A 27,981-nucleotide genomic window follows, 5' to 3' on the forward strand; every position below is an offset into this window, starting at 1 on the left:
GGATCAGGTGTCTATATTTACCTGAGATTAGACTTCCTGTCAGAGAGCAGCTGATCGTCACCGTGGCAACATGTCGTCCTCATCATTCAGCAGCTCCGCAGGCCTCGCCCCCCCCTGGAGGAACAACAGTCTGCTGCTGGGGGGGGGGCGGGACCCCCCTCTGTCCGACCAGGGAGAGACCATCATAGGAGTCTACCTGCTGCTGCTGGGTAAGCACTGTATATATATATATATATATATATGTGTGTGTGTGTGTGTGTATATACACACCTTATATACCAGTGTGTCTCTGTGAACAGTGTGTCTCTGTGGACAGTGTGTCTCTGTGAACAGTGTGTCTCTGTGGTGTGTTCACTGACAGTGTGTCTCTGTGGACAGTGCATCTCTGTGGACAGTGTGTCTCTGTGGTGTGTTCACTGAGAGTGTGTCTCTGTGGTGCGTTCACTGACAGTGTGTCTCTGTGGACAGTGTGTCTCTGTGGACAGTATGTCTCTGTGGATAGTGCATCTCTGTGGACAGTGTGTCTCTGTGGTGCCTTTGCTGACAGTGCGTCTCTGTGGACAGTATGTCTCTGTGGACAGTGTGTCTCTGTGGACAGTGTGTCTCTTTGGTGTGTTCACTGACAGTGTGTCTCTGTGGACAGTGTGTCTCTGTGGACCGTATGTCTTTGTGGTGTGTTCACTGAGAGTGTGTCTTTGTGGACAGTGCATCTCTGTGGACAGTGTGTCTCTGTGGTGTGTTCACTGACAGTGTGTCTCTGTGGACAATGCATCTCTGTGGACAGTACATCTCTGTGGACAGTGTGTCTCTGTGGTGTTTTCACTGACAGTGTGTCTCTGTGGACAGTGCATCTCTGTGGACAGTGTGTCTCTGTGGTGTGTTCACTGAGAGTGTGTCTCTGTGGACAGTGTGTCTCTGTGGCACGTTCACTGACAGTGTGTCTCTGTGGACAGTGTGTCTCTGTGGCGCGTTCACTGACAGTGTGTCTCTGTGGACAGTGTGTCTCTGTGGCGAGTTTACTGACAGTGTGTCTCTGTGGTGCATTCAGGGTGGTTGTCCTGGTTTGGAAACAGCATCGTCCTCTTCGTCCTCTGCAGACAGCGAGCTGTCCTTCAGCCCACAGACTACCTGACCTTTAACCTCGCTGTCTCCGACGCCAGCATCTCCGTGTTCGGATACTCCAGAGGGATCATTGAGATCTTCAATGTCTTTCAGGACACTGATTACCTCATCTCCTCCATCTGGACCTGCCAGGTACACTTGAGACACACCTGAGACTCAGCTGAGACTTACCTGAGACACACCTGACACACCTGAGAGTCACCTGAGCCACCTGAAACTCACCTGCCACACCTGAGACTAACTTAAGACTCACCTGAGACACACTTGACACACCTGACACTCCTGAGACTCACTTAAGACTCACCTGAGCCACCTGAGACTCACTTGAAACTTACCTGAGACACACTTGAGACTCACCTAAGACACACCTGACACACCTGAGAGTCACCTGAGACACCTGAAACTCACCTGCCACACCTGAGACTAACTTAAGACTCACCTGAGACACACTTGACACACCTGACACACCTGAGACTCACTTAAGACTCACCTGAGACACACTTGACACACCTGACACACCTGAGACTCACTTAAGACTCACCTGACACACCTGAGACTCACTTAAGACTCAGCTGAGACTTATCTGAAACACACCTGACACACCTGAGAGTCACCTGAGTCACCTGAGCCACCTGAGACTCACTTGAGACTTACCTGAGACACACCTGACACACCTGAGAGTCACCTGAGTCACCTGAAACTCACTTAAGACTCACCTGACACACACTTGACACACCTGACACACCTGAAACATACTCCTGAACCACAACTGAGACTCACTTAAGACTCACCTGACACACACTTGACACACCTGACACACCTGAAACATACCTGACACACCTGAGACTCACTTAAGACTCACCTGACACACACTTGACACACCTGACACACCTGAAACATACCTGACACACCTGACACACCTGAGACACACTTAAGACTCACCTGACACACCTTAAACATACCTAACACACCTGAGACTCACTTAAGACTCACCTGACACACCTGAGACTCACTTGACACACCCAGGACACACCTGAGACTTACCTGTCGTCACCTGTCCTCACTTGTCACCCCTTCTCACCTGCCCCCACTTATTACCTGTCCACACCTGTCCATGTGTCTTGTGCAGGTGGACGGGTTCTTCACGCTGGTCTTTGGTCTCAGCAGCATCAACACGCTGACAGTAATCAGTATCACCCGCTACATCAAAGGCTGCCATCCCAGCAGAGGTCAGAGGTCACACCTCCACCTTATCTGCAGCTCCTCCGCCACACACACACACACAGACAAGTGTGTTGGTGAGTGTGTATCTGGTGTGTAACCTGTAAGTGTTTGTTGTGTTTCAGCGCGTCACATCAGCAGGACGAGCATCTCCGTCTGTCTGCTGCTCATCTGGATCACAGCCGGATTCTGGTCTGCTGCACCGCTGCTGGGCTGGGGCAGCTACAAGGGTAAGAGACACACACACACACACATGCACAGGCACACGCACACGCACACGCACACGCACACGCACACACACGCACACACACACACACGCACACACACGCACACACACACACACACACACGCACGCACACGCACACACACACATACACACACACACACATACACACACACCTTCTAAGCCTGCAGGTTTGGAAATAATTGTTTTTTTCCTTTAATTTTTTAGTTGATTTTTTACTCTTCAGAAAAAAAATGTTTTTCTTCTTGAAACAGTTTTGGTGATTATTTTCCTTTAAAAGTTTTTTGTTAAAAAAAATGTTGAGTTTGTCTTTCTGTAAAATTATTTAACGTGTTGTGTTGCTTTTCCTTAAAACTTAAATTTTTGGTGATTTTTAAAATGTTTTGATAATTTTTGTCCTTAAAACTTTTTGAACATTTTTTTAATTAGATATTTTTAAAAAAAGATTTTGGCGATAAACTTTTTCTGTAAATTTTTTTTCCCTAAAATGTTTTGCTTTTTTGTTTTTTCTTTTAAAATTCTTCAAGAAGACATGTCTTCTAAACCGATAGACGAAAGTAAAAATCAGCCAAATGACAGCATTTATCTCCGCCACACACTGCGGAGCAGACCTGTGACCTGTGACCTCTGACCCCTGCCTGCAGACCGAGGGTACGGGACGTGTGAGATCGACTGGGCCAAAGCGAGCTACTCAGGCGCCTACAGGTCCTACATCATCTGCATCTTCGTCTTCTGCTTCTTCGTGCCCGTGCTCGTCATGCTCTTCTGCTACGTGTCCATCATCAAGACGGTGAAGCGAGGGAACGCCCTGTCCGCCGAGGGCGACCTCACCGACCGCCAGAGGAAGATGGAGCGGGACGTCACCATCGTGAGTGTTCGTCATCAGTGATGATGTCATCAGTGATGACGTCATCAGTAACCACTGCTCCCTTACAGGTCTCCATCGTGATCTGCACGGCCTTCATCTTGGCGTGGTCGCCGTACGCCGTGGTGTCCATGTGGTCCGCCTGCGGATTCCACGTGCCCAACCTCACCAGCATCTTCACGCGGCTCTTCGCCAAATCCGCCAGCTTCTACAACCCGCTCATCTACTTTGGCCTCAGCTCCAAGTTCCGCAAAGACGTGGCGGTGCTGCTGCCGTGCACACGCGACACCAAGGACTCCGTCAAGCTCAAGCGTTTCAAGCCCAAGGCCGAAGCCCGCCCCAAAGTCCCTCCCACCCGTGCAGAGAAGAAGTACTCGCCCGGCCCCCAGCCTGACCCCGCCCCTGAGAGCCCGCCCAGCACGCCGCCGCCCGCCAACAAGGAAGTGTTCTACATCGATATGCCCCGCCCTTCTGAGACCCGCCCCGAGTTCGAATGTGACAGACTCTGATGACATGACTCCGATGATATCACGCCTGAACACACTGACCTCGGATCAGATTAGAGAGCAGGGGGTGCTTATGTCATCGAGTCACAGTGCCCAAAAACTACAGAAGAAGCTCAGTTTGTTTTGTGTCCAACACAAAGAACACCAGAACCTTGTGCAGGTTCCACTGCTCTGACTGAGAACTCGTCACATGACCCGCTGTCACGTGACCCGCTGTCACCCGCTGTCACGTGACCCGCTGTCACGTGACCTGCTTTCAGGAGCACAGGCGGCGCTTTCAGGTCATCACTCGTTATTTTTTAACTGCGAACAAAGAAATCAGTGAAGAAGAATCTTGTGGAAAAAAACTGGAGGGACAGCTGACACACGGGATCATGTGACACACGACAACATTTAAAACAATGTCCAAACTTTTTAAACATTTAAAACATTTATATTTATTTCTACGTCATTTTTCACACATGCAGGTCAAAGACAGACACAGAGAGATGTCACAGCTCACATCAAAACATTTTAAAACTTCGGGAACATTTCTCAGAGCTGAAATCTTTCCGGACTGAAGTTTGTCCCAGCGAGCAGGGAACGTTCCCTACAGGTTGCAATATTGTCTTGAAGAAAACATTTTAATCTAACACTGAAAGAACGTTTTAAGGATGTTTCTCACTTCAGATAATGTTGCTGTGAGGTTGAATGCTGACGCAGATGTAACGTTTGAGCTGCGACTCTCTGAGGATGTTTTGGTGACGCTGAGAGGTGAAAGATCAGAGAACAAAGGAAGAACGTTCTCAAAGCAACATTCAACATGTTACTGAAAACTGAGATTATACAACATGTTTTTAATGAAAATGTAATGTGATGTGTAAACAAGAAAAGAACTTTTTATCATTTTTTGATTATTTATGGAGAACGTTAGCTGAACTTTAAGAAGAACGTTTCGGGAACTTAAAGAAAACTTGCTGGTCAAAACGTTACCAAAACATTGCATTGGTTACATTGTAACATTCTCAGAACATTTTAGAGACAAACGTTGCTCATTGGGAGACATAACGACTGTTTGAGTTTCTCCTTTTATAATGAAGGAATGAACAAATTAATTCATTATTGCTGTGTCATGTAAACAGCTGAGCTCAGCCGTCCAATCAGAGCAGGGCAGGGCGGAGTCCAGCAGACGGTCAGACAGCGTTACGAGAGAGAAAACAGAGCAAAGCGACAGAAACACCCAACGGGTCAGATCGGAGCAATACTAATAATATTAATGATAACAGTAACAATAATAATGACACCTGCCTCCAGCAGGTCGAACTTCAGAACAATTATATTTATACAGATAATCGGCAAGTCGCAGCGAGCTCACACTGCTGCTTCTGATAGTTGTCCCCTCTGTCCTGCTGCTCTGTCCTGCTGCTCTGTCCTGCTGCTCTGTCCTATGGATGGATAAAGTATGGATAGATAAAGTATTGATGTAGTGAAGTATGGGTGGATGAAGAAGAGACTGATAAAGTATGGATGGCGCACTTCCTGGGGGCGTGGTTTAGAGGTTTGTTTTCTGCCATTTGGTGGGCGTGTCTGAGGTGTCAGCCAATCAGCAGCAATATAGTTATTTATAAACATGTAGCTGCTGATTGGCTGACACCCCACTACAAAGAACAAACACGAGCACCGAGCGCTGAAGATACAGTTTTACTGAAGTTTAATTTTTTTCTGAACTGAAGAATCAAACAGGAAGTGTGACATTACCACGGTAACCCCGTCAGCATCACTGAGAAACGGACAATAAAGTTTTACTGATAACTGTTTATGTTTCCACCGACATGCAGAGTCACAGCACAGATCAATAAATCAATAAATCAATATATCCATACAACCAATCACAGGGGCTGAGGGTCAGGAAGTAGTATCATCAGCGGTGACGATGACATCACAGAAATGGATCGCAGTTTTTTCCTTACTGGATGATGTCATCAGCTGACAACTTCCTGTTTACATTTACATGAGCTATGATGTCATGACTTCACACGGCAAAATGCTGCACAACTACCACACGTGATGTCACACGGAGAGCATCGTGGGACGCCGAATCAAAAACAAATGACCATTAAGATTCACAAAGTAAGAAAATATAAAACAAGCTCTTCTCTGGTTACCATAGAAACCAATGAATTGTACGAAATAAGGAGCATATGAAGAAGAAACACGTCACAGTTCGAAATACTGTCAACAAAAATATTTACAATAAACGAGCCAATCAGATCATTCGAATATGAAAAACTCAGGAAACAGAAACATCTGTCATCATAATCATCATCAGTTCATCACATCAAATCAAAACAGGACGTCTCATCCAAAACTTTTTAACGAGGAAGAGGGAAAACAACCAGGAAAGAGTTAAATCAGCCTGCCAACATGATGTGTTCACGGACCACCGGATATCTGACAATCCAAAGATCATTTCTGTTTGTGCAGTTTCTGGCCCTGAAAAATGGTGTCATACTGGTGATTTGTATTTTGGTTTGGAGGGCAAGTTTTCTTTAAAAACCACCAAAAGTACAAAATAAATAAATAAATCAGCAATTAAAAAAAAAAAGGTCAAAATTGTTGACAGTAAAAAAAATTGGCAATTTTTTTTACAGCAAAAAAATTATTGCTGCGAAAATCAATCAATTCGCCTTTTTTTTAAATCCCCCAAAAAATTAAAGAAAAAAACAACTTTAAAAATCAGCTATTTTTTTCCCCACAGATGTCTGGGCTGAGCCCCCAATGACCTCAGATCCTAGACACGCCCCTGGCACTTGCGTCCGGACTTTCTGGCGCTTCCTCTCATCCAGCTGAGGTCACTGTTTGAGATCAGGCTCCGCCTCCAGCAGGTCGAACTTTATAAAAACTAACAGAAAACTCACAACATTTATTCGTGATAATAATAGGAAACATTTTCAGCAGTTTTGTCTCAACATCCGGTTTCTCTGGTTCCTCTGGTCCCTCAGAGACCTAGTTCATGTGTCAGGTTGTGGTCTGTGGTCCGTCTGGAGGTGCTGCAGACCTCCTCGTCAGTCGGACCACTCCTGGTCCTCGGGCTCAGACTCCTCCTCTGATTCACTGTACTCCACAGCGATGCGTCGCGACAGGATGGTGGCAACATCATTTCCTGTGGGCTCTCGTTTCTTTGCCTCCTCCTGCTCACGCTGCTCCTGAACCTTCCTGAGCTGGATCCCTGCAGACCAGAAGAAAGCAGAACCCCAAACACAGATCAGACTACTAGAGCTCACTTTGAACCCAACAGCCCTCTCCTAGGGCTGGCTCTCTGGGGTTGGCTCTGCAGGGCTGGTTCTTCTTTTTTTTTAAGATAATTAAAAAAAAAAATCCTTTATTAGATAGGACAGAAGACTGATAGTGTGAAAGGGGGAGAGACAGGGACATGCAGCAAAGGGCGGTGAGCTGGAATCAAACCTGCAGCCACTGCAGCAAGGACACTGCCTTCATACATGTGGTGCCTGCTTTATCCACTGAGCCACCGGATACCCAAGTTTAGAGCGGGCTCTGTGGGGCTGGCTCTGTGGGACTGACACTATGGGGCTGGTTCTGTGGGGCTGGGTCTGTGGGGCTGGGTCTGTGGGGCTGGTTCTGTGGGGCTGGCTCTGTGGGGCTGGTTCTGTGGGGCTGGCTCTGTGGGGCTGGTTCTGTGGGGCTGGCTCTGTGGGGCTGGCTCTGTGGGACTGACACTATGGGGCTGGCTCTGTGGGGCTGGCTCTGTGGGGCTGGCTCTGTGGGGCTGGTTCTGTGGGGCTGGCTCTGTGGGGCTGGCTCTGTGGGGCTGGCTCTGTGGGGCTGGCTCTGTGGAGCTGGCTCTGTGGGACTGACACTATGGGGCTGGCTCTGTGGGGCTGGCTCTGTGGGGCTGGCTCTGTGGGGCTGGCTCTGTGGGGCTGGCTCTGTGGGACTGACACGATGGGGCTGGCTCTGTGGAGCTGGCTCTGTGGGGCTGGCTCTGTGGAGCTGGCTCTGTGGGGCTGGGTCTGTGGGGCTGGCTCTGTGGGGCTGGCTCTGTGGGGCTGGTTCTGTGGGGCTGGTTCTGTGGGGCTGGGTCTGTGGAGCTGGCTCTGTGGGGCTGGCTCTGTGGAGCTGGCTCTGTGGGGCTGGCTCTGTGGGGCTGGCTCTGTGGGGCTGGGTCTGTGGGGCTGGCTCTGTGGGGCTGGCTCTGTGGAGCTGGCTCTGTGGGGCTGGGTCTGTGGAGCTGGCTCTGTGGGGCTGGCTCTGTGGGGCTGGTTCTGTGGGGCTGGCTCTGTGGGGCTGGTTCTGTGGGGCTGGTTCTGTGGGGCTGTGTCTGTGGAGCTGGCTCTGTGGGGCTGGCTCTGTGGAGCTGGCTCTGTGGGGCTGGCTCTGTGGGGCTGGTTCTGTGGGGCTGGTTGTGTGGGGCTGGGTCTGTGGAGCTGGCCCTGTGGGGGTGGCTCTGTGGGGCTGGCTCTGTGGGGCTGGCTCTGTGGGGCTGGCTCTGTGGGGCTGGCTCTGTGGGGCTGGTGCTGTGGGGTCTGTGTGTTTACAGTATATCAGCTGACCTCTGCGTATGGCGGCCAGCAAGTCGCTCCGGGCGTCGTTCATGGGAACGTTGGGTCCACCTGACAGCTTCCTCCCGTCCATCACCGGGGGCAGCAGGGGTGCGGTGGTTGAGGGCGGGGCCTGGCCTCCGGGTCGAGAGGGGGAGGGGACGTAGTTGGCAGGGGGAGGTGGTGGAGGGGAGGGGCTGTAGGGACGTGAGAGGACAGCAGCACCACCTGGAGGAGGAGACTTCAGTCAGCTGCTGCACAAACAACAACAAACATGTAAACAAACATGTCCATTACCTTGGTTACCGGCAGCTGCTGCTGGGTGCAGCGGTGTTGCCATGGCAGCCGTGTGGGCAGAGCTGTTGGAGAATGCCAACTGTCCCGCTGATGGCATGAGAGGGGGGGGCGGTGGAGGGGCCGGAGGAATCTGATGGTCACTGCAGAGAGACGGAGGTCAAGTTCAAACGACCGCTAACACTGTTTATGTGTGTCTGTGTGTGTGTGTATTCAGTGTGTGTGTGTGTGTGTGTGTGTGTGTGTGTGTGTGTGTGTGTGTGTGTACTTGGCCTCGTTGGCAGTGTTAGTCCGTGCTCCGCTCTGATTGGCCGAGCCGGTGAGTGGCGGCTGGTGGTGATGATGCGTCTGGTTGCGGCCCAGTGAGTGTTGGCGGGCGGTTGCCGTGGTGCCTGCAGAAGAAGCCGGTCTTAGCGCGCGGTCCAATGACTGAGTCTGACCACTTCCTGTGGTCACTGTGATGTGATCCTTCCCATCATGCCCCTGGGCGTCATGGTGGTGAGTACCAGAGGGGAAGGAGGGGTCCTCTGCCGCTGTTGACCTGGCAGGCAGGGCGGGAAAACTTTAAATGGTTTTGTATTTATGTTACCGCTGATTTTTAAAGAAAAACACATCCCAAACCCACATATCTGGAGGCGTCTTTCCTTTAAATATTTTAATTTTTTCGTCTTTTTCTGTGATTTTTCAGTGATTTTTCGGTGATTTTTCAGGAGGACATGGTGTCTGTTTTCTCTATATTTGAGAGTTTGTAAAAATCTGTTGACGATATATGACTGGTTTAAGTTTTCGTCATGTGGCTGAAAACATGTAGACACGTGTTGATAAAGTTTTCTTTCATGGTTGTTTGTTTTTACGCCGTTCTGAAGCCGCTGAGTCATTTCTGTGGGTGCTGGTCACTGAGGACACCTGTCACAGTGTCTCAGGTGTGTTTACCTGTCAGGTGACATGGAGCCGTCGGAGGTGTGGTAAGGTGACGGCGTCACTCGAGCGTCTGGACGGAGCTCCTTGTCGTACGCCATCAGGTTCCACTCCTGTCGGCGGTTCCGAGCTTTCCGGACCTTCACAGGAGGAAGGATCCAAGTTTAACAAAAACCCACAAAGAAGGAACCAGAGAGACGGAGAAGGACGGAGACAGACGGAGACAGACGGACACAGACGCTCACCTTCTTCACCTCCCGACCTGAAGACTCCTCCACATGCTTCTGCTCCTGCACAGACCACAGAGACCAGGCTGCAGGTCACAATGCTGCACACAGACAGAGAGACGGGAGGACGGATGTGTGATGGACGTACCTTCTGTCGTTTCTTCTCTTTGCGTTTGTTCTCGGTGGCCTGCAGCATCTTTTCCCTCCACAGGCTGAAGAAGTAGGACGGGTCTGTGTAGAACTTCAGTCCATCCTTCTTATCGTCCCTTCGCACAGAAACACAGTCTGACATCACTTCCTGTTGGCCTGAGTGAGCTGATTGGTCACTGAGCTAAAACACAGCGTCTGCTGAGGGCGGGGCTTAGACTGACCTGTAGGGCGTGAGGATGTTGAGGGGCGGCGGCTTGTCGCAGCGTTGGTACATCTCCAGGACGGGATTGAGGATGGAGCTCCGTGACACCACCTGCTGGTCCTGGATGGTGCTGCTCCTGAAGGCCTTCCTCATGTTGATGTCCTGCAGAGAAACTACAACACAAACAGCTGATAACATAAAAAGCTCACAACATAAATAAATAAAAAGTTAAAAAAAACCCCACACAAACAGCTGATAACACACCGAGAACGTTCACTGTCACAGCGGGTGAACAATGATGGTGTTGATGACTGCTCCTACCAGAGCACTGCGCTCTAATAACAGTGTTACTCACGGTTTCTAAATTCTTCGAAAGGAGACCAGGAGTCAGAGCCTTCAGCTGTTGGTCTCCTCATATGTGGAACCATCTTCCAGTTTCAGTCCCAGAGGCAGAAACCATCTACTGAAGACCTTAAGTATTTCCTCTTTGTTAAATATTAGAGTTAGGGCTGGCTCAGACTTTCCTCTTTCTTAAATATTAGAGTTAGGGCTGGCTCAGACTTTCCTCTTTGTTAAATATTAGAGTTAGGGCCGGCTCAGACTTTCCTCTTTCTTAAATATTAGAGTTAGGGCTGGCTCAGAGGAAAGTCTAAGTCAGCCCTAACTATAAAAACGATTTAAGAGGGATCCCTCCTCAGCTGCTCTTCCTGAGGTTTCTGTTTTTTGTGGGGAGTTCTCCTCTGTCTCTGTGAGGGTCCGACGTCAGAGGGATGGTGCCTGCTGTAAAGCCCTCTGAGGCAAACTGTAATCTGTGATAATGGGCTTTATAAATGAAACTGAATTGAACTGAACAATGAGAGTGCATTGGTGCGGTGTTGTGGTGAAACCTGAGGGTCGAGGACGGACCGATGAACCTCACCTTCCTCCACAGTGGAGTCCAGCTGTGTGACCTTCACTGCCAGCAGGTCGACTCGCTCCTGCAGGCTGCTCATCCTCAGGTAAAAACTGTTGGCCTCCGTGAACAGCTCGCTGAAGATGTCCTCCGCATGACGACCTGCACACCATCCGCCGCAGACAAACCACACAATACTGACAATAACCTTCACAACAGGACCGAGTCACTCCGTCTGGAGGAACCCGGAGGTTCTCAGCTCCGTTTAATGAGAGAATCGTGCTGAGAATGTTCACCGAACATTCCCATTAGGTTATGAAAAAGTTACCTTTGAATGTTCACATAAAGTTATTTTACATAATTTTAAATTACTCCAACAACTTATTTCCCGGTTTAGGAGAACATTATTTAGAAAAATGTTCTTTAAACATTAAAAGAAAACATCTCGAAAATGTTCTAATGTAAGGTTATTAAAACAAATTTTTTACCAAAAGTTTTTTGAAAGTGTTCCCAGGACTCCTTTCCCCTGTTAGGAGAACCTTACTTGAAAAATAATGTTGCATTGATTTCTCTTAAAAAACCCTCAGTCAACATGTAATGCTGCAGTAACATCCTGTAAAAACGTTGTTTAAATTATGTGCCCTAGACAAGTTTCATAAAACACTCTGTGTCGATGTGAGAATGTTCTACTTGATAAACAGTGTTGCAGAAATGTTCTCAAAAAAAAAATCTGTAACCTGCATCCTTGACTTTTTAAAAACCTTCTCAGAATGTTGCACTTAGAAGGTTCCACCTTTGTTTACCTGAAAGGTTAAAGAACCGTTCTGTGAAAACCCTTCTGTAAACCTTTTATGTGTGTTCCCAGCTCGCAATGTTTGGTTCTAACAACGTTCTCAGAATGGGACAGTGTAACATTTCCAGCGGCAAGTTTTCTTTTGGTTCCCAAAATGTTCTCCTTAAAGTTCAGGTAACATTCACTATAAACATAAAAAAATGTTAAAAATGTTTTTCCTTGTTAACATATCACATTACATTTTCATTAAAAATATGTTGTGTAATCTCAGTCGTCAAAAACATGTTCTCAATGTTGCTTTGAAAACATTCTCCCTTTGTTCTCATGTAACATTGTGGGAACATTTTATAAAAGAACATTGTCTTTTATGATCTGTCACCTCTCAACATCACCAAAACATCCTCAGTGTTGCAGCTCAAACATTACGTGAAACCTTACGGGAACATAATCAGACATGAGAAACATCCTTAAAATGCTCTTTGAACATTAGCTTAAAATGTTTTCTTTAAAACATAATTGTTGAAGGGAACATAAGCCAGGGTTGAGGGAATGTTCCCTGCTGGTTGGCTAACTGGACTGTGCTGGAGGAGGTGACGCTCTGAGCGGCTGATCGAACTCTGATGCAGGTTTTATTGATCTTGATCAATAAGAGTGTTGCTCATCCTGGTTCTAAGTGAAACTCACTGAGTCCTCCCAGCTGTTTGATGACGGCGGCGAGCGTGCTGTTGGTCACACACTCCAGCTCGCTGGCCACGCCATCAGGCAGAGCGCCGCGGCACAGATACCTGGGCTCAATGATCCGCTTCACCAACGGCATGGCTCACCTGTGAGGGGGGGGGGACAGGTGAACTGGTGATGTACAGTCTCACTGCAGCCCCCCCGCTGTGCAGAGTGTGTGAAGCATGTTGAACTGTGTGTGAACGATGTTGAGACCCGATAAATGATTTCACTGAGGAAGTGTGTGACCACGGGAGGGCCGATGTCACTGTAATGTCACTGTGATGTGACTGTGATGTCACAGCACTTTGAGCCGCAGATGCTGCTGCGTTAACATAACGGAAGAATAAAACAGTGAATTCAAATTGAATAGAACACAAGATAAAAAATATAGAAGCAATTTAAAAATATAAAATGACAAAATAGAATATAATATAATGTGAAGTGAAGGATACAGTGGAGCGTCATGTTTTTATATCACCTGATATAACACACACACACACACACACACACACACACTGAGCGCTGCAGTCTCAGAGAGCATCTCCATAGTAACAAACCCTCTTTTACATCATGCTCTGCCGCCCACAGAACAGAGTGTGATTACGGTTGCTAGGAGACAGAGTATGGGGGGGTAAAACCTGGAGGTGTCAACATGCAGTTACACTGTTTGTCCAGCAGTCTGTGCTGTTTACAACAACAACACCAACAGTGACAAAACTCAAAAGCAGATCAGGAGTCAGAGCCTTCAGCTGTCAGGGTCCCTGTCTGTGTAACCATCTTCCACTTCCAATCCAGGACGCAGAAACTGTCGACTGAGGACCTTCAGACTTTACTCTCTGATAAAGCTTATAGTTAGGGCTGGCTCAGACTTTCCGCTTTCATAAAGCTTATAGTTAGGGCTGGCTCAGGCTTGCCTTGGACCAGCCCCTAGTGAGGCTGACATAGGTTTAGTCTGCCTGGCGACTCTCTATGATTCACTGAGCTCCTCTTTCCTTTTCTTGCTCCCTCCACCTGCAGATGCTCATGTCTTTTTACTGCATTACACTTACTCGGCTTCTTCTCTGGAGCATTTGTGCTCCCTTGTGCTCCCTTGTTTCTTTTTTTTCCTGGGTCTTGGCTGCACCTGGATCATGGTGATAGCTGTGCTGATGCTGTGATCCTACCTTTGGTCTTGCTTGTGCTGTGGCTGAATTGATGCTGTACCTCAGTCTCAGCCTGGATCGTGGTCTTGGTTGTGCTGTTGCTGTGGTCCTGTCTGAGGCTGCACCTGTGTCATGGGCCTTGGTTGCACTGATTCTGTAATCCTACCAGACACAACCTTCTATTGCCATTATTATGAGTCATGCCTCTACTATTAATATACACATATATTGCATTTATACATTTTATGTCTCACTATTGTTGTCACAATATGTCACAATATGTTATTGTTACCATTATTGCTGTGCTTTATTGCTGTGCTTTATTGCACGTCTGTCCGTCCAGGAAGAGGGATTCCTCCTCAGTCGTTCGTCCTGAGGTTTCTACCATTTTTTTCCCCATTAAAGGGTTTTTTGGGGAGTTTTTCCTTCTCTGTTATGATGGTCTGAGGTCAGAGGGATGGTGCCTGCTGTAAAGCCCTCTGAGGGCAGACTGTGATTTTTGATAATAGGCTTTATGAACAAAACTGAATTGAGTATCTGGGCATCATACTGAACCCTAAACCCCCCTGTATTTATTCATTCATTCATCGGTTGTAACTTTTTTGTCCTTTTAAAGACAAAAAAATCTCTGAAAAAAAATGAGCATGACAGACAACTGGCCCTGATGTCCCCAAGTCCTACAGATGCCCCTGATCACGCAGTGATCTGTCACACAGGCTGTGACGTCATGTTTCACTCACACACACACACACACAGTTATTATCACTGCCCTCAGCTGATCAATGAACTGATTCACTCACGTTCAATAATCACATGGTGCTCTGACGTCACGGTAACAAGCCCCGCCCCCTTACACAGGTAACACACACGGTGCTGATATGACTGCATGACGTAATGCAACTAGTGTATGTGTGTGTGTGTCCGGGCCTGTCGATCGATCTGCCTTCATCAGAGTCCGCGCGATCTGACCGCTGATGACGTCATCGCCAGGACCGGATGACTGACAGACCTATGATCAGTGAGTGTGTGTGTGTGTGTGTGTGTGTGTGTGTGTGTGTGTGTGTGTGTAAGAGAAACACAGCTGCAGAGACCGTCACGAGCCGCGGATCGATCACAGCTCTGATCGGTCGATAAGCTGTCAGACTCACCTGCCTCCGGTGGCTCGCTCCGGTGTCCGCTCGGTTCTGCTCCTCCGTTACAGAGCGGCGGACCGATCCTCCTCCGCTCCTCCGGCCGGACTGATGCTGACAGAGAGGAGGAGGAGGGAGACGGTCTCCTCGGAGCCGCTCGGCTCCACTCGGAGAACTTCGGCCGATCGGCGCTGAAGCTTCAGTGAACACATGAACAAAACAATTATTAATTTTGATGAAAACAACATCAGGATTTTTTGATTTATTACTATCACTGTCAGTGGTGTCGTTACGTCTCCTTTATATACATATACATACTATATACATATAAATATATATAATTTACTATAAAATAAAATAAAATAGATCAAAGGGGGAAAAAAATCCAATTTGATTGTCTTGACAACATAATTCAGTATTTTGTCTATTAAAATAAAAAAGTAAAAAGAAGGGAAAAAAGCTGTTGCGGTTTTCAGGAGCCTGAAAGGCTGAGGGATTGTCGACCTTTTGATTATAATAAAGCATCAGCTCCAAACATTAAAAAAGCACAAAGATTGTGTTCACTGAAAAGGTATTTAAGCATTAAAAGTAAAAGTACAAAATGCAGAAATATTTAAATTATTTTAATAAAACAGTAGATTTTCATATTAGAGAAACTGCAACCTGAAAATGTTTTTGAAAAATGATTTCAGTGTTTATAACAAAAAACTGCTTTAATGTATAATTAATATCATATGAACTTTGATAAGATAAGATAAGATAAGATAAGATAAGATAAGATAAGATAAGATAAGATAAGATAAGATAAGATAAGATAAGATAAGATAAGATAAGATAAGATAAGATAAGATAATCCTTTATTTAGAGGGGAAATTTGCAGTCAGCAGTGAACAGGATCAGCAGCAAAGATCAATATAAATAGTCAAAAAGGTAAAACAGTGCTGTATAAAAAACAAAGTGCAAAACAGTATCAACACGGTTCTCACCCATCGTATTAATAATAATAGTTGCAAATTATTCTTTTAATTGACTCACTGCTGGTTTCTGCTGCACTGGTTCCTGGTCTTCACCAGGAAATAAAATGATTCAATAACTAATATTAACTACTACTACTAATTAACAACTAATTACTGTTATTAACTAACTACTATTAAACTAATTAATAACTATAATTATTTCAATACTAAAGTGATTTATTAAGTTAAATTAATTAAATACTAAAGTAATTTAATAACTATAATTATTAATTATATATATTAAATGTATTATATTAAATAATTAATTTATTAAATTATTAAATATTATTAAATTATTTAAATACTGTACTAAAAAACAGCGGTGCAGAAAAAATAAAATACCGGGCTCACAGGATCGATCCCGCAGCTGATCACTAAGCTGTGATTGGTGATGAGGGGTCACGTGCTGCTGCACCTGGAGCCGCCAGGCGGCGCTGTGTGCCGGAAGTCCCGGTGCTCTCCGGTGTGTGAGCAGACAGCATGGCGGCCTTCAGGAAGGTTGTGTCCGGACTCCGCCTCACCTCCTGCCGGCTCAGCAGAACCTCCTTCAGCTCGGAGCCCGGCGGGGCCCCGGGCGCGGACCGTCCCCGCTCCGGCTTCGCCGCGGCCTTCGAGCTGCAGTCGGAGCTCCGGCGGGAGGCGGAGAGCTCCGCGGCCGGCGGAGACGCCTCGTCCTCCGGCCGGGAGGAGAGTTTCGGCTCGCTGCTCCGTCGCTCCGCGTTGATCCAGATGGGACCGGCCAGAGGGAAGGTGGTGTACGGGAAGGTGGTGCACGTGATCCAGGACGACCTGTACGTGGACTTCGGCGGGAAATTCCACTGCGTGGTCCGGCGGCCGGCGGACGGAGAGCGGCTTCAGCGGGGCAGCAGGGTCCGGCTGCGGCTGCACGACCTGGAGCTCACCGGCCGCTTCCTGGGAGCCACAACGGACACCACGCTGCTGGAGGCTCAGGCCACCCTGCGGGAGCTGCTGGAGGACCGGGAGGCCCCGGAGAGCCACGGCCCGGACCAGGACCAGAACCGGGACTGAGCCACAGCACCATGAAGGGACTGACGGAGGGACTGTGGAGGAGGAGGAGGAGGTCTGCAGGAGGAGCTGCTCCTGTTGGTGTGTTGACTGTTGAACTGTGCGGGTGGAGAGGAGATCAGCTGCGTCTGTTCACTGTTTAATTGTTTAATTGTTGTTCACTGTTAATATTGATAATAAATGTCAGTTATATTGGCGCTCTGGTCTCTATGACTCCGGTTTGTTCGTCTGCATGATGATCACAAAGAAAGACAGAAAACTGAAGTAAAAGTACTTCATTCACAGTCGGAGTTCAGACTATATTTACTTCAGTTTCCTGAGTACACGGAATAGTGGAAAGCAACACTTTTCACGTTTTACTTTTATTAAATACAATTCATTTTTGTAATTCTTTTGACATTTTAGGTGATTTTTTGTTTTCTTCAACTTTTTGACAATTTTCTTTTGAAAATGTTGGCAATCCTTTTTTTTCTTCTTGAAGTCTTTTTGGCTTTTTATCCTTTTAAAATGTTTAACTTGATTTCCTTTAAATTGTTTGGTGACTTTTTAAAGAAAAAAAAACGTTGCCTTTTTTTCTTCAAAATTCTGGGGTGTTTTTAAAATTCAGTTTTTGCATTTTTTTCCTTTAAAATTTCTGTTGATTTTGAAAAACTTTTGACAATCTTTTTTTCAGGCAGATTGAGGAAGGTAAGCATTTCCTTAAAAATTGATTTTTATAAAAATATGAAATTAAAATGCCACTGAGAAAAATGTCACAGATTATAAACACAAAGTCGTGTTAAACTGTTGACATGAAAATCAATGAGAGATAAAGAGACGCAAAGTCAGCTGATTTTCTTCAGTTTCGTTCTTTAATGAAAGAAATCATCACTCGTTTGTCCAAACTGCACCTGAACGCCTCATTGGAGGAGAGATGGAGGAGTGATGGAGGAGAGATGAAGAGATGGAGGAGAGATGAAGAGATGGAGGAGAGATGGAGGGGAGATGGTTATGGTTATGGAGATACTTATAATAATAATAATAATAATAATAATAATAATATGAATGTTTTGTGATTTAGCGCCTCCTGCCTGCTGAGGACAGTCGGTGAGGACATAAGGCAGCAGCAGAAGAAAAGTACAGCAGACTGGAGTACTGCAGGAGTGTAGTACTGTAGTAGTATTGTAGTACAATGTAGTAGTATTGTAGTAGTTTTGTATAAGGATAGTAGCACTGCAGTAGTACTGCAGTAGTCCTGCGGTGCAGTGTGGGTCTGGTTGGGCTGCAGTTGTCTCGGTGGGTCAGCGGTCGTCCTGTTAGAGTCTTTAGCCACACATGGTCACACACAGCCACTGAGGACACAAACAAACAAACAAACAAACAGACAAACAAACAAACAGACAGACAGACAGACAGACAAAAAAAACAAATGTGTTAATTGATGTGTGTTTTTATGACAGATTTAATGTATTTTAGTGACAGATTTAATGTGTTTTATGACAGATTTAATGTATTTTAGTGACAGATTTAATGTGCTTTTATGGCAGATTTAATGTATTTTAGTGACAGATTTAATGTGTTTTATGACAGATTTAATGTATTTTAGTGACAGATTTAATGTGTTTTATGACAGATTTAATGTATTTTAGTGACAGATTTAATGTGCTTTTATGGCAGATTTAATGTGTTTTATGGCAGATTTAATGTTTTTTAATGACAGATTTAATGTGTTTTAGTGACAGATTTAATGTGTTTTTATGGCAGATTTAATGTGGTTTATGATAGATTTAATGTGTTTTTATGGCAGATTTAATGTTTTTTAATGACAGATTTAATGTGTTTTTATGGCAGATTTAATGTTTTTTAATGACAGATTTAATGTGTTTTAGTGACAGATTTAATGTGTTTTTGTGACAGATTTAATGTGTTTTAGTGACAGATTTAATGTGTTTTTGTGACAGATTTAATGTGTTTTATGGCAGATTTAATGTGTTTTATGACAGATTTAATGTGTTTTATGACAGATTTAATGTGGTTTATGACAGATTTAATGTGTTTTTATGGCAGATTTAATGTTTTTTAATGACAGATTTAATGTGTTTTAGTGACAGATTTAATGTGTTTTTGTGACAGATTTAATGTGTTTTAGTGACAGATTTAATGTGTTTTTGTGACAGATTTAATGTGTTTTATGGCAGATTTAATGTGTTTTATGACAGATTTAATGTGTTTTAGTGACAGATTTAATGTGTTTTTGTGACAGATTTAATGTGTTTTTATGGCAGATTTAATGTGTTTTTATGGCAGATTTAATGTGTTTTATGACAGATTTAATGTGTTTTTATGGCAGATTTAATGTGTTTTATGACAGATTTAATGTGTTTTAGTGACAGATTTAATGTGTTTTTGTGACAGATTTAATGTGTTTTAGTGACAGATTTAATGTGTTTTTGTGACAGATTTAATGTGTTTTATGGCAGATTTAATGTGTTTTATGACAGATTTAATGTGTTTTAGTGACAGATTTAATGTGTTTTATGACAGATTTAATGTGTTTTATGACAGATTTAATGTGTTTTTATGGCAGATTTAATGTGTTTTATGACAGATTTAATGTGTTTTAGTGACAGATTTAATGTGTTTTTGTGACAGATTTAATGTGTTTTTATGGCAGATTTAATGTGTTTTATGACAGATTTAATGTGTTTTTATGGCAGATTTAATGTGTTTTATGACAGATTTAATGTGTTTTTATGGCAGATTTAATGTGTTTTTATGGCAGATTTAATGTGTTTTATGACAGATTTAATGTGTTTTTATGGCAGATTTAACAAACAAACAAACAGACAAACAAACAAACAAACAAACAGACAAACAGACAGACAGACAGACAAAAAAACAAATGTGTTAATTGATGTGTGTTTTTATGACAGATTTAATGTATTATAGTGACAGATTTAATGTGTTTTATGACAGATTTAATGTATTTTAGTGACAGATTTAATGTGCTTTTATGGCAGATTTAATGTGTTTTATGACAGATTTAATGTGTTTTATGGCAGATTTAATGTTTTTTTTTTATGGCAGATTTAATGTGTTTTATGGCAGATTTAATGTTTTTTTTTTATGACAGATTTAATGTGTTTTTATGGCAGATTTAATGTGTTTTATGGCAGATTTAATGTGTTTTATGACAGATTTAATGTGTTTTAGTGACAGATTTAATGTGTTTTTGTGACAGATTTAATGTGTTTTTATGGCAGATTTAATGTGTTTCATGACAGATTTACTGTGTTTTTAATGACAGATTTAATGTGTTTTATGACAGATTTAATGTGTTTTATGACAGATTTAATGTGTTTTTGTGACAGATTTAATGTGTTTTTATGGCAGATTTAATGTGTTTTATGACAGATTTAATGTGTTTTTATGGCAGATTTAATGTGTTTTATGACAGATTTAATGTGTTTTTATGGCAGATTTAATGTGTTTTATGACAGATTTAATGTGTTTTATGACAGATTTAATGTGTTTTTGTGACAGATTTAATGTGTTTTTATGGCAGATTTAATGTGTTTTTATGGCAGATTTAATGTGTTTTATGACAGATTTAATGTGTTTTTATGGCAGATTTAATGTGTTTTATGACAGATTTAATGTGTTTTTATGGCAGATTTAATGTGTTTTTATGGCAGATTTAATGGGTTTTTATGGCAGATTTAATGGGTTTTAGTGACTTTTTGTTGAACATACCTCGATGATGTTGAGCTCTGCACTTCCTGTCCCGTCTCTGTCCAGCTCTTGGAAGGCCTCTGAGGAACAACACCACAGAAGAAGACATTCTGTGATTGTAGTTTGTATCAATAATCTGCAGCAGTCAGATGAACGTGAAGCAGGACAAGACGTCCCTTTGAGGACAAGGGTAAAGCAGCAGAACACAGAGTGAAGAACGTCAGCAGAACGTCTGCGTGAGGTTCCACAGCAGAACGTCTGCGTGAGGTTCCACAGCAGAACATCAGCAGAACGCCTGTGTGAGGTTCCACAGCAGAACGCCTGTGTGAGGTTCCACAGCAGAACATCAGCAAAACTCCTGTGTGAGGTTCCACAGCAGAACGTCTGTGTGAGGTTCCACAGCAGAACATCAGCAAAACGCCTGTGTGAGGTTCCACAGCAGAACGTCTGTGTGAGGTTCCACAGCAGAACATCTGTGTGAGGTTCCACAGCAGAACATCAGCAGAACGTCTGTGTGAGGTTCCACAGCAGAACGTCTGTGTGAAGTTCCACAGCAGAACGTCTCTGTGAGGTTCCACAGCAGAATGCGTGTGTGAGGTTCCACAGCAGAACGCCTGTGTGAGGTTCCACAGCAGAACGTCTGTGTGAGGTTCCACAGCAGAACGCGTGTGTGAGGTTCCACAGCAGAACATCAGCAAAACTCCTGTGTGAGGTTCCACAGCAGAACGTCTGTGTGAGGTTCCACAGCAGAACATCAGCAAAACGCCTGTGTGAGGTTCCACAGCAGAACATCTGTGTGAGGTTCCACAGCAGAACATCTGTGTGAGGTTCCACAGCAGAACATCAGCAGAACGTCTGTGTGAGGTTCCACAGCAGAACGTCTGTGTGAGGTTCCACAGCAGAACATCTGTGTGAGGTTCCACAGCAGAACATCAGCAGAACGTCTGTGTGAGGTTCCACAGCAGAACGAGTGTGTGAGGTTCCACAGCAGAACGCGTGTGTGAGGTTCCACAGCAGAACGTCTGTGTGAGGTTCCACAGCAGAACGAGTGTGTGAGGTTCCACAGCAGAACGTCTGTGTGAGGTTCCACAGCAGAACGCCTGTGTGAGGTTCCACAGCAGACAGAGCAGAACGTACTGAACATGGCCTCCAGTTTGACCAGGCAGCAGGTGAAGTTGTCGAAGTCGATGACCTCGTTGTCGGCGTATCGAGCGACCAGCATCTGAAACAACTTCCTGTTGAGTTTGAACCCTGAGGACAGCAGAGGTCAGAGGTCAGAGGTCAGAGGTCAATGACACTTGATGACATCGCCACCAGCCACACTCACCGCCGTTCTCCAGCGCCAGACGCATCTCGTAGGAACTCATACACCCGGACTTATCCAGGTCAAACTCCCTGAAGATCGCCTGCAGATACAGATACAAAGAGTCAAAGAGTCAGAGATTCAAAGATACAAATATTCAGATTTGAAGATTCAGAGATTCAAAGATTCAACAGAGAACCTCTGCAGCTGGTTTCAAGTTTAAAGGTTCCTTAGTGGAACTTCAGAATGGACCATAAACACTACAGTACCCATGAGCCTCTGCTGCTGCTGAGTGTTTGACCCGAGTCAGCATGATGTCACTTCCTGTTCCTGGTGCGTTCGCTGAGTGTGCGTTTGGTTCTCTGTGTGAACCTCGGTTCTCTATCGTGTCTTTTCACTCAGAGAACCGAGGTCACAGCATAACCACACGAGCTGTTCCACCACAGCAAATACACCAACATGGAACTTTTACGGGCCACATGAGAACATCAGAACACGGGAGAATATGAGAGCAGGAGGACCATAAGAACTTGATGCACAAAGGAACATGAGAACATCAGAACACGGGAGAATATGAGAGCAGGAGGACCATAAGAACTTGATGCACAAAGGAACATGAGAACATGAGTAACATAAAAACACAAGAACATAATAAACATGAGAATGGAACATGACAAACACGAGGAACATGAGGAACATGAGGAACATGAGAACATGAGGAACATGAGGAACATGAGAACGTGCTGTTGGAGATGATCAGCTGTGATGTTTCATCATCTCTGACTGACATTAGAACCAAACTGCAGAACAGGAGTTGATGTTCTGTTGACTAAAGTTCTGAAACTGATGCAGAACTTACCAGCCACTTCCTGATCTTGTTCCAGAGAACCTGAAACTCGAGCAGACCGAGTCGAGCGCTGCCGTCTTTCTGAGCTCCAGTCAAGGTTCCACACATTTAAAGTTCCACAGGTGAGGAACAGGAGAACAGAAGAACAACAGAACCTAAAAAAGGCAGAGCAGAAGCAGCAGCAGAACCAACAGAAGCAGCAGGAGAACCGATAGAAGGATACGTCCATGAGGCTGACCATGGCTCTGCAGGACTCCATACTGAATCCGTCCGTCTGCAGGTCTCTGTCTGCAAACCACCACAGAAGAAGAAGAAGCGCGCATGTTCCGCGTTCTTTTACTGGATTATTGGTTTGTGTTTTAGATTTTTGTCATATCTGACAATAAATTGTCCGTCGTCATTTTAAAAGATTGAATGTTGAATGAAACACTTATTTAATGTTCAGCTGGTGACGTCATCGTCACGTGATGATTTGGAGTTGGTGAATCGGTGTCGTCGTCAAACCGGACTTCAGAGGCTTCAGCCCCAATTATTTTAGAAACGGCCTCGGAACTCAACACGTCTACGTAAACTCCCAAAAGTTTTAAAGGAAGTAAAACTTTTTTCAAAGAATAGAAATCACCAGAAGTTTTTACATATCACCAAAAAAATAAAGCAAAGTCACCACAACGTTTTATACAAAGAAAAATTTCCAAAAAGTTTTCAGGGAAAATAAAATTCCCCAAATTTTACAAGAAAAGAAATTGAAAAAAAAACACTTTAAAGGAAAGAAAAATCACTAAATATTAGGGAATAAGGAAAAAAAGATGCCTTAATTTTTTAAAAGAATGAAAAAATCCCATCGAGGTCGGCGTGAGAGTCCTCAGATCCTGGAGACGCCGCCGAATTATGAACGAGACGAGATTTCTGAACATGAAACACATCTGCAGCTTCGATCTTCACCAAGAAAAATCAAATAAAATTTAAAACATAAAAACTCGCTCCATCAAAAACTTCACAAACTATGAGGGACTCCTGAAGGACACACCGCTGTCTCTGACAGGTTGTCAGGGGGACAGGGGAACAGGAGGAGGACAAGAGGACAGAAAGTCTCCTGTCTGAGCAGCAGCAGGACTTACGTTTGGACACGACCCGGTTGAGGAGCGTCCTCAGCTCTCGCACTGAGATCTCCATGTCCTGATGAGACACAAAACGAGACACAAATGTCCTGATGAGACACAAAATGAGACACAAATGTCCTGACGAGCCACAAACTTAAAGTCCTAAAAGCTGAAGAACATGAGCAAAGCAGAGATGAACATTACGATAAAAGTATGAACAATATATCTGGACTACATCAAAAGAGCTGTGCAAATTTCTGCAAAAAAAGTTTCTGCAAAAAAGATTATAAATTTAAAAAATAAACTCAAGTTTAAACCAAAATAACCCAAAATAAACCTGATGGTCCCATTCAGAGAGAACATCGTATATGATATATCTGCTGAATAAAGCGGACTCACGTCTCCGGATAGCTGAGCGAACATGGACCTGAAGGAATCATCCACGTCGCTCTCTGAGATTTCCTCCTGAACACAAGAACGGGCCCAGGTCAAAGGTCAAAGGTCCTCACACCATAAATGTGATTGACTTCCTGTTTTCATTGAAAAATATGTATTTCATTGTACATTACTGTTTTAAAAGATCTGAACACGACTTCTACAAAAGCTGGAGGGCCCCCGTCATGTATGAGGCCACGCCCCCATCATGTGTGAGATCACCACCCCGTCACGTGTGAGGCCACGCCCCCATCCTGTGTGAGATCACCACCCTGTCACATGTGAGGCCACGCTGCTGAGCACATTTTAGGCTTGCTTTGACCTCCTCCATAAACAGCTGTGCTCACCCTCCTGAGGACCGACTGCTCTCAGTAACTAAATATAAACAGGGCTGCTGGTCCAGATAATATTCCTGGACGTGTACTGAAAACTCGTGTTGATCAGCTTGTTAATGTTATAACTGACATTTTTAACATCTCACTCTCACAAGAGACTTTTCCCTCCTGCCTCAAGACAGCCATCATCGTTCCTGCACCTAAAAAGTCTGCTGTGTCTTAATGACTACCGCCCTGTGGCTCTGACCCCCATGGTGTGCTTCTAGAAACTGGTTCTGCAGCACATCAGAGACCACATCCCTGCCAGCCTTCCATGTACAGAGCGTCACTGGTTCCATCTTCAAGTCAGAAATATTTTGTTTGTACCTCTTCTACCAAGTTTGCCACGATGTCATCGTCCATCTCCCTAAAGAAACACACACATACACACGTTAAACACAGGCTACACACAAACACACACACACACACGTTACACACACACACACACACACACACATACTCACCTTACACACATTCATGACTCACTGTCTCTGGTACTGTTTCTGTTTCTATGTGTTTCTGTCTCTGTGTCTGCCGTGGACTCACTATGTCTCAGACTGTCTCTGTCTCTGTCTGTCTCTTTGTCTGTTTGCCTCTTTGTCTGTTTGCCTCTGTGTCTGTAGTGGACTCACTGCGTCTCAGGCTGTCTCTGTCTCTCTGTCTCTGTGTCTGCCGTGGACTCACTATGTCTCAGACTGTCTCTGTGTCTGTCTGTCTCTTTGTCTGTTTGCCTCTGTGTCTGTAGTGGACTCACTGCGTCTCAGACTGTCTCTGTGTCTGTGGTGGACTCACTGCGTCTCAGACTGTCTCTCTGTGAACACCCTGAGGACGAAGTCGGCCTCCTTGGAGGGTTCAAAGGTCGAGGGGACGATCAGGTACTCTCCTGGCGGGAGGCGGAGCCTGGCGCTCACCTCGCGCAGGTTTATGAAGGTCTCTGAGCGTGCGCAGGACGAGTGACGCAGGAAGAAGTCCTTCTTCATGTGGACACTGGGACAGCCCTGGTACTGAGGGGCAGACAGATGGACAGAGACAGATTTATGGAGACAGACTTTTTAGGACACATCAATAATTAATATTTATAAACTGTCCATCGAAACTGGACGTGACCACTCTGATGGACTGACAGAGAGACAGAGACAAACAGACAGACAGAGACACAGAGAGAAAGACAGACAGACAAACAGAGAGACAGAGACACAGAGAGAAAGACAGGAGGAGAGACAGACAGACAGGCAGAGAGACAGAGAGACAGAGACAGAGACAGAGACAGAGACAGACAGACAGAGACAGAGACACAGACAGAGAGACAGACATACACAGAGACAGACATACACAGACAGACTCACCTCGTCAGGAATCTGTCAGGGACAAAGACAAAGAGAAGATAAGTGACTTAACAAGGACACTTGTTGTCTCACAAACACTTTACATGACCCCTCTGTGACCTCTGACCTCTGACCTGTGTGACCTGTGACCTCTGACCTGTGTGACCTCTGACCTCTGACCTGTGTGACCTCTGACCTGTGTGACCTGTGACCTCTGGGACCTGTGATCTCTGTGACCTGTGTGAGCTCTGTGACTTGTGTGACCTCTAACCCTAACCCTAACCCTGACCTGTGTGACCTCTGACCTGTGTGACCTGTGTGACCTGTGACCTCTGGTACCTGTGACCTCTGACCTGTGTGACCTGTGACCTCTGGGACCTGTGATCTCTGTGACCTGTGTGAGCTCTGTGACTTGTGTGACCTTGAACCCTAACCCTGACCTGTGTGACCTGTGACCTGTGTGACCTGTGACCTCTGACCTGTGACCTCTGGGACCTGTGATCTCTGTGACCTGTGTGACCTCTGACCTGTGTGACCTGTGACCTCTGGGACCTGTGATCTCTGTGACCTGTGTGACCTCTGACCTGTGTGACCTGTGACCTCTGGGACCTGTGATCTCTGTGACCTGTGTGACCTCTGACCTGTGTGACCTCTGACCTGTGTGACCTGTGTGACCTCTGACCTGGTGACCTGTGACCTGTGTGACCTCTGACCTCGTAGATGGCGAAGCCGATGGTGTGCATGTCCTGCCCGTGGCGGCGGTGGCGGCGGCGGTCTTTCTGCATCAGAGCGACCAGGAAGCTGCAGGCGGCCTCATCGTCCTCGGGGTCGTCGTCCTCCTCCAGCAGCGAGATCTTGTACTGAGGGTTGATCCAGAACGTGTCTGCAAAGCATCATGGGACATGCAGTTCTTAGATTGCACACATGAAACTGACATGTTTGAAAAAATCACCTATATGATAAAGAAAATTTATCGCAAAAACTGGCTTCTGTAGAAGAAACATACATTTTTATTATAGATTATATAAATAATATTTCCTTGTTTTCCTTATTTTGAAAAAAAACTACGGCACGCCCCAAAAATGTTGAAGAAAAATTTTATCAAAAACTCAAATAAATTTCATACCAAAAAAAGAAAGAAAAGAACGGCAGGCCTTCAGGTTCATTTTCTGTAAAAACAGCGCGATAATTCAGAATTATAATTTAGGATGAACTTGTTTCCCTCCTCGGGGCTTTAGGACAGATTTGACATGTCCTCCTGGTCACAGGTAACGAACAGTCCCTAACAAGTGTGGACTGGTGTCCCAGTCCCGTCCCGGTGCGTCTGCGTCCTCACTGGGATGGTTCCTGCAGCCTCCCGCCGTGCTTCCTCTCCTCCAGCCGCCCTCAAACATCGTCGTGGTCCAAAAACTGACGGCGTCCTGACTGAGGGCGTCCGGGGTCAGATTGCAGATCTCCAGCCGCGAGAACTGACGCAGGAACTCCTGGAAAGACATCCTGAGGGACAGAGGGACAGACAGATGTGTGGCTGCCTTCATCCTTTAAATTGTCTCTGGGGTCTTCGGCGTGGACCTACCAGAACTCTCCGTCCTCCATCTTACAGAGCAGCTCGTCTTTCTCTGCAGAGTCGATGGCGCTCCACTCCGACGAGCTGAAACACAAACCGACAGGACGGCGGGAAAATTTAGGATTTTGCCAATTTATTATTTCAGCAAAATGCAGTTTTTCAGTACTTCATTATTTCCTTTTTCAGTATTTCAGTATTTTATTTTTTCAGTATTTAATTTTTCCCCAGTTTTTCGGTATTTTTCGGTATTTCAGTTTTTCGGTATTTTTCAGTATTTCAGTATGTCCTCGTGTCTCTGCTGTCCAGGTCCCAT

At 45.3% G+C, this 27,981-nt stretch overlaps 4 protein-coding genes across 5 annotated transcripts in view; 2 read left to right on the plus strand and 2 right to left on the minus strand.

The window, feature by feature from the left end:
* The first annotated feature begins 21 nt into the window (after positions 1-21).
* Positions 22-4,543, plus strand: LOC121939036 (opsin-5-like). Its single transcript, XM_088075097.1, has 6 exons — positions 22-209; positions 1,049-1,254; positions 2,252-2,351; positions 2,469-2,573; positions 3,232-3,455; positions 3,524-4,543. Exons 1-6 carry the CDS (start codon positions 71-73, stop codon positions 3,959-3,961), a joined length of 1,212 nt encoding a protein of 403 aa, XP_087931223.1. The 5' UTR covers positions 22-70; the 3' UTR covers positions 3,962-4,543.
* Positions 4,543-16,470, minus strand: LOC121939037 (actin-binding protein WASF3-like). 2 transcript variants are annotated; one of them, XM_088075095.1, is made up of 12 exons: positions 16,332-16,470; positions 14,983-15,161; positions 12,657-12,796; positions 11,207-11,341; positions 10,307-10,460; positions 10,084-10,201; positions 9,954-9,998; positions 9,724-9,848; positions 9,059-9,331; positions 8,794-8,933; positions 8,509-8,724; positions 4,543-7,166 (listed from the first exon to the last, which is right to left on the minus strand). In XM_088075095.1, the coding sequence occupies exons 3-12, from the start codon at positions 12,787-12,789 to the stop codon at positions 7,003-7,005; spliced, it is 1,503 nt and encodes a 500-aa protein (XP_087931221.1). In that variant the 5' UTR covers positions 12,790-12,796; positions 14,983-15,161; positions 16,332-16,470; the 3' UTR covers positions 4,543-7,002. The 2 variants fall into 2 exon arrangements, with proteins under 2 accessions (XP_087931221.1, XP_087931222.1); XM_088075096.1 differs by having other exon boundaries at positions 16,323-16,459.
* Positions 16,461-17,203, plus strand: mrps28 (mitochondrial ribosomal protein S28). Its single transcript, XM_042514839.2, has one exon. The coding sequence runs from the start codon at positions 16,461-16,463 to the stop codon at positions 17,007-17,009; it is 549 nt and encodes a 182-aa protein (XP_042370773.1). The 3' UTR covers positions 17,010-17,203.
* Positions 17,204-17,838: 635 nt separating this feature from the next.
* LOC121939265 (calpain-1 catalytic subunit-like) overlaps positions 17,839-27,981 on the minus strand; it is a 31,959-nt gene continuing 21,816 nt past the window's right edge. Inside the window, exons 10-23 of the mRNA XM_088075099.1 lie at positions 27,678-27,752; positions 27,438-27,598; positions 26,815-26,984; positions 26,123-26,134; positions 25,569-25,780; positions 25,104-25,143; positions 24,367-24,432; positions 23,986-24,043; positions 23,091-23,155; positions 22,880-22,948; positions 22,045-22,123; positions 21,855-21,968; positions 20,739-20,797; positions 17,839-18,337 (exon numbers count right to left, since the gene is read on the minus strand). Of these exons, the coding sequence (XP_087931225.1) occupies positions 18,311-18,337; positions 20,739-20,797; positions 21,855-21,968; positions 22,045-22,123; positions 22,880-22,948; positions 23,091-23,155; positions 23,986-24,043; positions 24,367-24,432; positions 25,104-25,143; positions 25,569-25,780; positions 26,123-26,134; positions 26,815-26,984; positions 27,438-27,598; positions 27,678-27,752 (1,207 nt within the window). The 3' untranslated portion in view covers positions 17,839-18,310. The remainder of the gene's footprint in view (positions 18,338-20,738; positions 20,798-21,854; positions 21,969-22,044; positions 22,124-22,879; positions 22,949-23,090; positions 23,156-23,985; positions 24,044-24,366; positions 24,433-25,103; positions 25,144-25,568; positions 25,781-26,122; positions 26,135-26,814; positions 26,985-27,437; positions 27,599-27,677; positions 27,753-27,981) is intronic.

Source organism: Plectropomus leopardus, chromosome 3 (assembly GCF_026936395.1).
Source record: "Plectropomus leopardus strain MGB_pleo_1.0 chromosome 3, ASM2693639v1, whole genome shotgun sequence".
NCBI lineage: Eukaryota > Metazoa > Chordata > Actinopteri > Perciformes > Serranidae > Plectropomus > Plectropomus leopardus.